This window comes from Grampus griseus (genome assembly GCF_964374135.1).
Source record: "Grampus griseus genome assembly, chromosome: 3".
NCBI lineage: Eukaryota > Metazoa > Chordata > Mammalia > Artiodactyla > Delphinidae > Grampus > Grampus griseus.
Genome location: NC_139019.1, coordinates 109,480,556 through 109,493,113, shown reverse-complemented (window position 1 = coordinate 109,493,113; position 12,558 = coordinate 109,480,556). Strand labels below are relative to the sequence as shown.

Sequence of the window (12,558 nt, the reverse complement as noted above, 5' to 3'; positions counted from 1 at the left end):
CCAGGCTGCCCCATCTGGACATGGTCAGCCTAGACTCGTCTGGGTCTTTTAAGACTCCCTTAGAGGGGAGTCAGCTCAAGGGAGGAGCAGGATTTGAGTTTGTTCAAACTGACCAGGTAAATTAAGATCATAAGCAGAAGGCACTGCCCCGTTGATCGTAAGGAAAAAGCGATAAGCTGATGCATTCGATAAACCCCAGCCTTCAAGCTGCTCGGTCACAAGGAAACAAGATGCAGGCCCTTGTCCTCCTGGGTCCTGAGCAGTTCAGACGACCAGCCTCAGAGAAACCCCTGAGGTGACTCGGAGTGTTTTCTGACACCTCATCTGAGCGGCAAACAGAGGTGTTTGGCGCCAAGTTCACTGGAAACCTGAGTGTGTGTCTCACTTCTCACTTGAGCCCCAGCCCCTCTTCCGGTGAAACCTCCTAGGCCTGGGGTTCCCGGTGTGCCAAGGGGCTCCCCACCCTGGGCCCCATGACCAGCATCTCCCTCCCACTCACCAAGCCTTCTGTCTCTTCCTGACGCCCCTTCTCCCTGGGCCCTGTTTGGGGTTTGCCTTGTGCATGAAAGAAGTGAGACCACATGGCTAGAGAAGACTTCCAGCATATACCCGGAGGGTCAGTCCCCAGGTGGTGATGTTCCCAGCCACAAGAGCTGACACATACCTTTTTTTTCCTCTCTCTTCCTTATCTCTCATTCCTGACTGGCCCCCTTTCCCACTGCCAGCAACAGCGGCTTGGTTCTGTGGCTCTGTGAGGTCTGCCATCCCTGGAAGGCCCCCAGCCCCCCTGGCTCACTGCACACGCCCTCGTGACCACAGGCTCCTCTCTGGGGACAGTCTCGGGTGAGGCGGAGGCGCAGGCAAGGAGCTGCGGGTGGCTGAGGATGTGGTGCGCTGCAGACCCCTAGTGGTGGGGTCCAGGTGGCACTGTCGGCACTGTGCCCCCAGCAGCAGGGCCCTCCTGACTATGGCTTGGGCAATCCTAAGGGGTCCTCGCCCAGGCCAACCTCAATTCCAGTCTTTGTTCTTGAGAAATTCACAGGGAATTTCACCGGAAGCCTTTCCATCTTCCTTTTGGACAGACAGGCCAATGCCCTGCTTGGGCAGAGAGAACATGGGTCAAAGGTGATGTTACCAGAGAATGGATAGCTAAGTTTTGTGTTAAAGAAGAAGAAAAATCAATCTTCCATAAATATTCTTCTGACCTTAAAATCCTCGAATCTCTGGATGGAGGAGGATAGCGGAGATCTCACTCCTACCCTCACCCCTGACATTTGAGCTACCCACCCTCCCAGGGTAGAGCACCCTTTTCCAGACCCCCACTATTTAAAGACTTCTTTCTGCTGCTAAACTTTGAGTGCATGTGGTGTCTTGGTCACCACTAGCCCAGGCAGCTGGTGCAGGGCAGGCCTCAGGCAGTCCTCAGCAAATGTAGTGGGACTTAACAGGTTCTGAGACCATCACTTCCCACGCTGGACAGCGCATGGGACACTCAGCTCCTGTGCCTCCTCCCAGGTCTTCCCTCCCTGGGCTGAGCATCCCCAGATCCCTGCACAGTTGACTGTGGCTTCTTCCCTCACATCTGCCTGGCTGGAAATGAGGGGTTCACTCCATTTGAGAGTGGTCCCTGGAGCAGTCTGCTGCAGTCATCTGCACCCTGGACAGGTCCTGCCATGACCTCTGCTGCCTGAATCACACACGGCATGAGCTCTCACTGCTCCTGAGTGGCTGCCTCCACTGACTTGTGAGCATTGCTATAGGTGTTCCCACAGGGCTCTGGGCTCCCCCAGGGAGGGTGCCTGCCTCCCACTCAGCATTTGAGGCTGGTCTCTGCTGACCCGCCACCCGAATATTCACAGTGTAAACCGTGGCTGATGGGTGTGCCCGTTAGCTGTGGCTTGCTGAGACTTGCTGCTTTCTGCCCTCCACGTGCTGGCCTTGACTGAAGGAGAAGCAAAAACACCTGCTTGGAAAGGAACAGTCTGATCAGGGCCCTGTGACCTTGGCTCTCCACCCCAGTCACTCCACGGTCCAGGGGCCGCAAGTCATTGGTGCGTCTTTGTTCACAGAGGTGGCGAGTGTGCACTCTCTTGTGATGAGAGGTGTCCAGACATTGAATGGGCTGTACCTAGAGAGCGAGTAGTGAGCTCCCCGTCAGGGGAGGTGCCCACACAGGCTGGTGACAGTATTACAAAGGTCGTGCATTCAGGCCAGATGGCATTTGGACAGAGGGAGGCAAGGTGGTTAAGTGTGTGAGCTTTGGAGTTGGAGTGAGTTTGGGGTTCAAATCCTGGCTTTGCTCCATACCAGCTGTGGGACCTTGGGCAAGCCACCTTCTCTTTCCTGAGCTTCATATGGGCGACACCAGCAGGTGTGTGGGTGGTGCCAGACACAGGCTGGCCACTCCTCCAGGGCTGTGTTCATGAGACCACTTCTGAGGTCTCTACCTGCTCCAGACACCTCCCTTGATCCCCGACACCCTGGCCCATGCTTCTTCCACCTCCCTGCAGGTGGCGGTGGGGAACTCCTCCTGGCCAGGTCCCCTCTCCCCAGGCACTGACTTGCTTTTTTTCAGCCCAGGTCTTGTACTTCACTCCCCCTCCACTCCATCCTAGGCCCCCCTCCGACTGCCCTGCCTCCCAAACACTCCTCAGAGTCTTCAGAACACAGGCCCGCGTCCCCAAAGGCCAACATAAAAGGCAAACACCATCAGGTCTCTTGTCACCATCTTTATTTCTGGCTTCCAGCTTGACAAAGTCAATGAAACAACTTATCCAATGACCCCTCCCCACAATCCACACCATATGCAGTGTTCTAGGCTGCTCTCCTATATATGATTAACTCTTTGATAACATATTTTAATACTTAACTTTAAATACAAGGAAAAACAATAAATTACTCGGCTGAGGGCTGACTGCTGGCCGTCAGACAAGAGTGGCTACTCTGGCCCTCTGACCTGTCCCCTGCCTCGGCCCCAGGACCCCAGTGAGGTAGCAGAAGTTTGCACATAGTACTTATTGCCAGGGATTCCTAATGTTCGCTGCTTTAGTGCTGGAGCCCCAAGTTTCCAGGCCCTTGGCTCCAAGTTCTGGCAGTAACAGTCCCTCCCTATCCCCAGTACAGACAAAAACACTTGTTTAAATAACACACAATAATAAATAAGGCCAAGAAGAAATGTGCCTGGGCTGCTGTCTGCCTCAGTTGCCCCGGTGTAAAGCAGGTGGCTCTTCCACTGGCTGTCTGACGAGGGTGGCACCCGTTGTAACGCTAGTTTGTTCTGAGGAGGGGGAGGTCAAGTGGGGCAATGTCCATCCTTGTCCACCCAGCTCGGAGCCCCAGATGGAGGAGGCCCACCAGCCTGAGCCCCGGGCACCAAGGCACAGGGCAGGTGGGACTGGCTGGGCTCAAGGCAGGCAGCGCAGGCTCAGGTCTAAGCTAAGGAAACCTTACCCCCCTCCCTAACCCTCCTCCAGTCTCCCCAAGAAATTTCTGACATTTGAAAGAAAAATAAATCTGCAACTTAGATGGTCAGGGTCTGCCTCTGCAAATAATAATGCTAGCTCTTCATGCTTCAGCTGAATTTTCCATAGTGAAAAATGATCCTTGAATGTTTGAGCAGGTCTTTTAAGAAGTGGGCTACTTCAATTTTGGTGTCTCGGATGTGCTCGCTGGAAACCTGCTGCAGGGCAAAGAGGCCAGCATGTTAGTGGAACACCAGAACCAGGACGATCAGCATCTACCAGGGGCTTTCCAGGGACCGGCTGTTTCAATCCCCACAAAACCCCCCATGAGGTGAGTACTGTTATTACCCACATTTTACAGATGTGGAACTGAAACTCAGGTAGGAGTCAGGAGCCCTCAGGCCACGACTTGGAAATCCCAAAGGCACGTCCCTGCTTCCACAGTGGGCCCACCCCTTTGTGGACACATGCCTCAGATGCTCAGCCAGCTTCCCCTGAAGCTCCCAGGGTGAGCCCAGGCCTGGCAGAAGTGGGTGCAGGGTCGGGGTGGGCAGGGGGGCCTTACCCCAGCTGAGGGCTTGTGAAGACAGAGTGCGCTCAGCATCCTCTGGGTCCTTTGGATGGCACTGCAGTTGGAGACGTTGATCAGGGCTTCCAGGGCTGAACAGTACTGTGGGGACGAAAACGCCGGGGGGTCAGGCAGCACATTCAGTGAGTCTGCAGGAGGGAGGGGGCTGGGAGGCCTGGTGGAGGTGGGTCTGGGTGGTGGGGAGCCCAGATGATGAGGGGTAGAGATTGGCTCTTGAAGCCTGCCTGGAACCGCCAGCCATGTGAGCAAGGCTCAGAAAAGACAAGCAGAGGGCTGCAGCCTCAGCCACCTCCCCCCAGTGCCCAGGGGTCCTCACCATGTTGGCTGTCAGGTTGACACTCCACACCATGCTGCCATTGCACAGAGGTGCCTGAGGGAGCAGAGGACAGTGAGCTGAGTGCTGGCAGGGTCCCAGACCTGCCCAGCCAGCCCAGGCCAAGTCTCTACAGGGATCAGGCCCCACAGGCATCCCCATATAGCAGGGGCAGGCCTGGGACCTTCAGTGTTCCTGAGCTTCAGTTCCTGCTCTGCACAGCAGGGGAGACCCGTTGTACAGGGTCTTGGAGCTGAGAGAGAAAAACTGAGTAACACAGCCAGTAAGGGACAAGCCTTGTGCAAAGCTTGCCGTAGCCAGGGCCTGGCCAGCAGGCACTCACCTTCTGGTTCTGGGTGATATTGACCAGCTCTTCAATGAGCTCCTTGAGGGCTGTAGAGGGAGGCACAGGGCCCAGGGAGGCGAGGCCACCAAAGCAGGTGAGAGCAATGACCACAGTCAACCAGAGCGCCATGGAGCCTAGAGCCACAGGAAGAGTGAGAAGCAGACGCATAGGCTGGCCTAAGCTGAGTATCTTGTGGCCTTGGCCTCTTGTGGCAGCTTTTATAGGCCCAAGTGGTGATGCCTCACACCCTGGTCTCCGCTTTGTCGGACACTATCTACAAACCACATCTTTACTCATCTTGATTTTACTTTGTGGAAAATCCAGCGTCACATAAAGGAAAGAATTTGATTTCTTATAGACTTATTACTGAGAGGGTTCTGGGGCCGTTTCCAAGATCTGGAGGAGCTTCCTGGTGGGGTAGGTGAGAGGGCCCTGAGGGCAGCCTGGTGTCAACCGTGCCAGCTGGAAATCCAGCACTTTTGCCCATGGTCCACCCTAGGTGCCCACCCAGCTCCTGTCCTCAGATCCCTTTAGGTCACCAGAAATGCTGGGCAGACAGTGCTGTGACCACAGTCTATCAGATGTGGGAATCTGGGGGTTTTATTTTTTTCAGTGAACTGGTGTGTTACATTACCAAAACAATACTTGCTCTGGGTACAAAATTCAAACAGGATAAAAGGAGAAGAGTGAAGTTCACTTCTTTTGGCCCACCTGATTCCCTGTTGGCCCCGCAGATTCCCAGGTCTCTATTGAAAGATCCAATCAGACTCAGGGATCCTCCTGGGATCTTTCCTTTGAGAAGTTGTTTTGCTGATAACTCTCAGCACGCGCAGCCTGGACACTGGGTGCCCCACCCAGCCTTCAGTGTGGGTCCGTCCTGCTGGGAGACCCTCAGTGGGTGGGGCCGGCAAGAGGTGGACCCAGCCTTAGCCCTGGAGACTAACTGTTCCCACTGCCACTTGAGACCTGGGGCGACCACCTCTGCCCTCCGAGGCCTCAAGTTTCCCTTGCAGATTGAAGGCTGTGGAGTGTGACTCCTGGGCCTGCCCCCACTCCAGGGTCCCCTGTGGGCAGCCCGCCCCCTGCAGGGACACTGGCATGTAGCCATTTCCCCGCTTTTCCAGAAGTCCTCCAGAAACCCGTGCAACTGAGGCCACAGCATTTGCCTCTTGGGTGCTGATGTCAAGTCTCCCTCACCCACTTCCTCCCCTAAGCCAGTGCCTCCCCCTCTCGGCCCTCTCTGTCTGCTCAGGCTACCTCTCTGTCCAATGACAATGGGGCTCAGCCTCCTCACAAGGGTCCTCCAAGGGACGCTGGGGCTGTCGCCCCTGCTTAGAAGCCTGCCGGCCTTGCCCACCCTCTCCTCTCACTGGTAACGTGATTCCCACCCTGTCTTCTCTCCCAGCCCCAAGTTTCCCAGCACAATTGCAGGCCCTAACGCTTGGAAGCCGGGCCCTGCCCCTCGTGGCTCCCCAGTGCCCGGAGCGCCGCCGCCTACTTCTGTGACCTCAGTTTCCTTATCTGCAGAATAGGGTCAGTAGCATCTCCCGTGGGGGTCCCTGTGTTGGTGGAAGGAGTGGGGAACCACCGTGGGCTGCGTCAAGATGAGTGGAACGCCCCCCTCCACCTCTAGGGCCAGCAAAACCAAGCGGGGAGCGGTGGGCAGGTGCGCCCCCGCGCGTGGGAGAAGGCCCGAGGTTGTGGCGATGCCCTGGAGATAGGCGCCGCCTTATGTAATGGGAGATGGGGCTGATAAACGGGATCCGCGCGGGCCAGGCTCACTCTGTGGCCGAAGGCTTCGGCCGGGGAGGGAGGGAGGGAGGGGTAGGAGTGCAGACCCGCTTCTCGGAGAAGCGCCCACGCCCGCCCCCGGGCCTGGGTCTGTGTGGGTCAGAGGCCGGGCGAGGGAGCTGCAAGGGCGGGAGCGAGCGGTCCGAGCGCCCGGCAGGGCCAGGGCGCGTGTGCGCACAAGCGAGGGGATGTCGCGTTCGTCCCCCGGGGCCGGGGATCCTGCGGCGACACGGCAGAGCTGCCCACCCCTCTTCCTGCGCTGTGCTCTGGACACCCGCTCTGGCCCTCAGCACCGAACGAGCCCCCGCTGGCTAGTCAGCTGGACCATGATGCTTTTTTTTTTTTTTTTTTTTTTTTTCATCGAGGCTTGGTTCACATCCCGGATCATTGCAATCAACACAAGTACAAAAGTGCTGCTCCGGGCACTTGACACACGTGGCTTGCATCTCTGCACCAGCCACGGCGTTGGGCCGCCCCATCCGGGTCTTGCAGGTGCAGAACCGGGCGCTCGGGGCGTATAGGAGCCTTCCCCGATGCGAGGCCAGGGAAGGGCGGGCTCGCGGGCCTCACCGCCTGGGTCTCAGCACAGATTGGACAGCTGGGGTTGGGACCGCCCTTCATTGGGGCCAGCCCGCCCTGCGCGAAGTTTTGGAAAACTTCCTTTTCCAATATTTTTCCGACTTTGGCTCTCCGTTGGAAAGAAGAGATACCCAATCAGTAGGAGTGTCAGGCAAGTTGTTTTAATAATGTAAAATTCCTAAGTAAATTTTCATTTTTATGGAAGTTATACGTGCATGTAATTTTTAAAAAATCAAATAATTTGAGGAGGTTTATTAAGAAAAACATCACTTTTGAGAATTCCTCCATTGGTCTTCACGTCTTGTGAGTGAGGCACTGACTTCCCTACTTTGTTCCCTACAGTCTTTTTCGACATGTTTGCATAGCAAGCAACCTTGGAAGAGACAGCATCTTCCTCTGAAGAAAAAAGGCAGGCAGACTTACTGTCCATTATTAGCAATTCAGGCTGTCTCAGCTGAGGCTTCTTCTCCTGTACTTACACTGTGTGTACAGGTACCATCTGGCTCTCTTGGCACCACTCTGTGAGAACTGGGGTTCAGGGAACCAAATAAAAGATAATACTACTAGTGCTGTGTCTAACAATCTCTTCTTTGTCTCTGATGCAGGAGTCTTGTGTCTTCTGCCAGCCTCCGTGAAACTGTGGCAAGCTGACTGGTTAGCATGCAAGTGGGATAAAATCTCAGAGCCTTCAGTTGTTGACAGGCAGCTCCCCACCTCTACCCCCTTGGCCTCTTCTCCAGGAACCACGACCTTAACTGCTTCTTTTGGTGTTTACCTCCTCCATGTTTCTGGATTTCTCGATTTTCAAATGTAGGCAGTATCTGTGGTTTACGATGAATATTTAATTCTTCTCCTCCTTGCTGTCCTTCTTCCACTGCATCTTTCCTTTTTTCTCATTCTACCAATATGCGTAGATCATAATTTGCGTTGGCCAAAAGCTTTGTTTACTGTTTACATAATTACGCTAATATATTCTCAGCTGAAACATATAGTTAACTAAGACTAATTTTCCCTCAAAACTTTTTTTCCTAATAATTGTCTTATTTTTTCCATTTGCTTAATTTTTCTATGTTCCTCTGTGATTTAATCCTAAATTCTCAGCCACTTACATGAATGTCCTTTTTACAGATTTGGGTAAATCAGTTATTTTCACAATTTCATCTTCCCAAGAAAATCTCCCCTGGAGCCTGTTGACCTGCTCGGACATGGACAGCTGCCATCTGACAACTTCTGGACAGCTGTCATGCTGAGGACTCCTGTCATCCTGCCATGGGAATTCCCTTCTCTTCTTTCCTATGTGGCTCTCCTATTCCTTGCATCCCAGGTCTTCCTCTTTCTTGTGGGGAACACATCCAAATAAACACAGAATTTCAGGCAGGAAATAATTTTCCTTCAGAATTTTGAATACCTGTGCTATTGCCTCCTATCTTCCAGTATCTCCTATCTTCAGAAGTCCAAAGGCATTTTGTATCCAGATCTTTTCTAACTCTCTGGAAATCTGTAGGAAAATTTCTTGGTTCCCATGCCCCAAATTTTACAGTGATGTTTCTTGGTGTAGCTTTGTTTTCATCTATGATGCCAGACACAGTGGGCTCTTTCAAACAAACATGTCACTAAGTTCTGGGAAATTTTCTTTCTTTAAAAAACTTTTTTATTGAAATATAGCTGATTTACCATATTGTGTTAGTTTCAGATGTACAGCAAAGTGATTTGGTTGTATATGTAATCTTAAAAAAAAAATTCTTTTCCTTATAAGTTATTTAAAGATATTGAATATAGTTCCCTGTGCTCTACAGTAAATCCTTGTTGTTTATCTAGTTTATATATGGTAGTGTGTATCTGTTAATTCCATACTCCTAATTTATCCCTCTCCCTCCTTTCCCTTTGGTAACCATAAGTTGGTTTTCTATGTCTGTGAGTCTGTTCCTGTTTTGTAAATAAGTTAATTTGTACTGTATTTTAGATTCTACATTTAAGTGATGTCATAATATTTGTCTTTCTCTGACTTACTTCACTTAGTATGATAATCTCTAGGTCCATCCATGTTCTGCAAATGGCATTATTTCATCCTTTTTTATGGCTGAGTAGTATTCCATTGTATATATACACCACATCTTCTTTATCCATTCATCTGTCCATGGACAGTTCAGTTGCTTCCATGTCTTAGCTATTGTAAGTAGTGCTGCTATGAACATTGGGGTGCATGTATCTTTTCAAATTAGCTTTCGTCTTTTCTGGATATATGCCCAGGATTGGGATTGCTGGATCATATGATAACTCTATTTTTAGTTTTCCATAGTGGCTGCGCCAGTTTACATTCCCATCAGCAGTGTAGGAGGGTTCCCTTTTCTCCACACCCTCCCCAGCATTTATTATTTGTAGACTTTTTGATGATGGCCATTCTGATTAAAAAAATTTTTTTAAACCTCTGTTCTTATTTTATTTAAAAAATTATTGTAAAGCCATTCCTTTTTTAAAAAAATAGATTTTTTTTAGATTCATAGCAAAATTGAGTAGAAAGTACAGAGAGTTTCCATATACTCCCTAACCCCACATATACATAATCAACATCCCCCAACAGAGTGGTGCAATTGATGAGCCTACAGGAACACATCAGTATCACCCAGAGTCCATAGTTTACCTTAGGGTTCATTCTTTGTGTTGTACGTTCTATGGGTTTTAACAAATGTGTAATGTCATATATCCATTGCCATATGTGTGTGTGTGTGTGTGTGTGTGTGTGTGTGTGTGTGTGTGTGTGTGTGTGTATATATAGAGAGAGAGAGAGTAGTTTCATTGCACTAAAAAATCCTCTGTGCTCCACCTATTATTCACCCTATCTTTACTCCTAACCTGTGGCTACCACTGATCTTTCTACTTTTTCCATAGTTGTGCCTTTTCCAGAATCATATAGTTGGAATCATACATTATGTAACCTTTTCAGATTGGCTTTTTTCACTTAGTAATATGCATTTATGTTTCTTCCATGTCTTTTCATGGCTTGACAGCTCATTTCTTTTTAGCATGGAATAATATTCTGTTGTCTGGGTGTACCAAGTTTATTTATCCACTTATCTACAGAAGGATATCTTGGTTGCATCAAGTTTTGGCAGTTATGAGTAAAACTGCTATAGACATCCATGTGCAAATTTTTGTGTGGACGTAAGTTTTCAATTTGCATAAGTACCAAAGGATGCAAACACTGGATCATATGGTAAGAGTATGTTTAATTTTGTAGGAAACTGTCAAAGTGTCTTCCAAAGTGACTGTACCATTTTGCATTCCCACCGGCAGTGAATGAGAGTTCCTGTTGCTTCACATCTTCGTGAGAATTTAGTGTTGTCAGTGTTTTGGATTTTGACCAAATGGGTATGTAATGGTATCTCACTGTTGTTTTAATTTACATTTTCCTGATGATATATGGTGTGGAGTAGCTTTTCATACGCTTACTTGCCGTCTGTGTATTTTCTTGGGTGAGGTGTCTGTTAAGGTCTTTGACCTCTTTTTAAAATTGGGCTGTTCGGGCTTCCCTGGTGGCACAGTGGTTGAGAGTCCGCCTGCCGATGCAGGGGACACGGGTTCGTGCCCCGGTCTGGGAAGATCCCACATGCCGCGGAGCGGCTGGGCCCGTGAGCCATGGCCACTGAGCCTGCGCGTCCAGAGCCTGTGCTCCGCAACGGGAGAGGCCACAACAGTGAGAGGCCCGCGTATCGCAAAAAAAAAAAAAAAAAAAAAAAAAAAAAAAAAAAATTGGGCTGTTCATTTGCTTATTGTTGAGTTTTAAGTATATATCGGATAACAGTCCTTTATCTGATGTCTTTTACAGATATTTTCTCCCAGTCTCTGGCTTGTCTTCATTCTCTTGAGAGTATTTTTTGCAAAGCAGAAATTTTTTATTTTAATGAAATCCAGTTTATCAATTATTTCTTTCATGGATCATGCCTCTGCATGCCTCTGGTGTTGCATGTAAAAAGTCATCACCAAACCCAAAGTCATCTACATTTTCTCCTATGCTATCTTCTAGAAGTTTTATAGGTTTGTGTTTTACATTCAGGTCTGTGATTCATATATATATATATATATATAAAATTTTATTTTTTATTTTTTAAAATTTTATTTATTTTTGGTTGTGTTGGGTCTTCGTTGCTGCGTGCGGGCTTTCTCTAGTTGCGGAGAGCGGGGTCTACTCTTGTTGTGGAGCACGGGCCCTAGGCGCATGGGCCCTAGGCGCATGGGCTTCAGTAGTTGTGGCACGTGGGCTCAGTAGTTGTGGCTCATGGGCTCTAGAGCACAGGCTCAGTAGTTGTGGTGCACAGGCTTAGTTGCTCCGCCATGGCATGTGGGATCTTCCCAGACCAGGGATTGAACCCATGTCCCCTGTGTTGGCAGGCAGATTCTTAACCACTGTGCCACCAGGGAAGCCCTATTTATTTATTTTTTGCCAGCGGGTGTCCAGTTCCTGCGTTTTTTGTTGAAAAGATTATCTTTGTTCCATTGTATTCCCTTTGCTCCTCTGCCAAAGATCAGTTGACTATATTTATATGGGTCTATTTATGGGCTCTCTGTTCTAGTCCATTGATCTATTTGTCTATTCTTTTACTAATACCACACTGTCCTGATTATTGTAGCCTTATAATAAGTCCTGATGTTGGGTAGTGTCAGTCCACCAACTTTGTTCTTCTTCAATATTCTGGATCTTTTGCCTCTCCATATAAATTTTATAATCTTGTTAATATCTTCAAAATAACTTGTTGGAATATTGATTGGGATTGCTTGAATCCATAGACCAAGTTGGGAAGAACTGACATGTTGACAGTATTGATTCTTCCTATCCATGAACATGGATTATCTCTCTGTTTGCTTAGTTCTTTGATTTCTCTCATCAGAATTTTGTAGTTTTCCTCATATAGATCTCATATGTATTTTGTTAGATTTATACCTAAGTATTTCATTTTGGGGGTACTACTGTAAACAGTATTTCAAATTCCACTTGTTCATTGCTGGTATATAGGAAAGTGATTGACTTTTGTGTATGAAACTTATATCCTGCAACCCTGCTATAATCACTTATTAGTTTCAGGAGTTTCTGTTGATCCTTTTGGATTTTATACTTAGGCTCTCATGTCATCAACAAGGTTTTCTTTCTTTCTTCCTAATCTGTATTCTTTTTATTTCCTTTTCTTGTCTTGTTGCATTAGCTAGGACTTCTAGTATGACATTGAAAAGCAGTGGTGATTGGAGATATCCTTGCCTTGTTTCTGATCTTCGTGGGAAAGCTTCAAGTTTCTCACCATGATGTATGATGTTAACTATAGGTTTTTGTAGATATTCTTTATCAAATTGAGGAAGTTCCCCTCTATTCTTAGTTTACTGAGAGGTTTTATCATGAATGGGTGGTGGATTTTATAAAATGCTTTTTCTGTATCTATTAGTATGATCATGTGATTCTTCTTCTTTAGCCTGTTGATGTGATGGATTA

At 48.9% G+C, this 12,558-nt stretch overlaps 1 protein-coding gene across 1 annotated transcript; it reads right to left on the bottom strand.

Moving 5' to 3' along the window:
- Positions 1–3,571: 3,571 nt before the first annotated feature.
- Positions 3,572–4,877, bottom strand: IL13 (interleukin 13; the record flags this gene model as incomplete). Its single annotated transcript, XM_082650614.1, has 4 exons — positions 3,572–3,679; positions 4,027–4,131; positions 4,367–4,420; positions 4,707–4,877. The coding sequence occupies 4 exons, from the start codon at positions 4,875–4,877 to the stop codon at positions 3,572–3,574; spliced, it is 438 nt and encodes a 145-aa protein (XP_082506740.1).
- Positions 4,878–12,558: the final 7,681 nt, after the last annotated feature.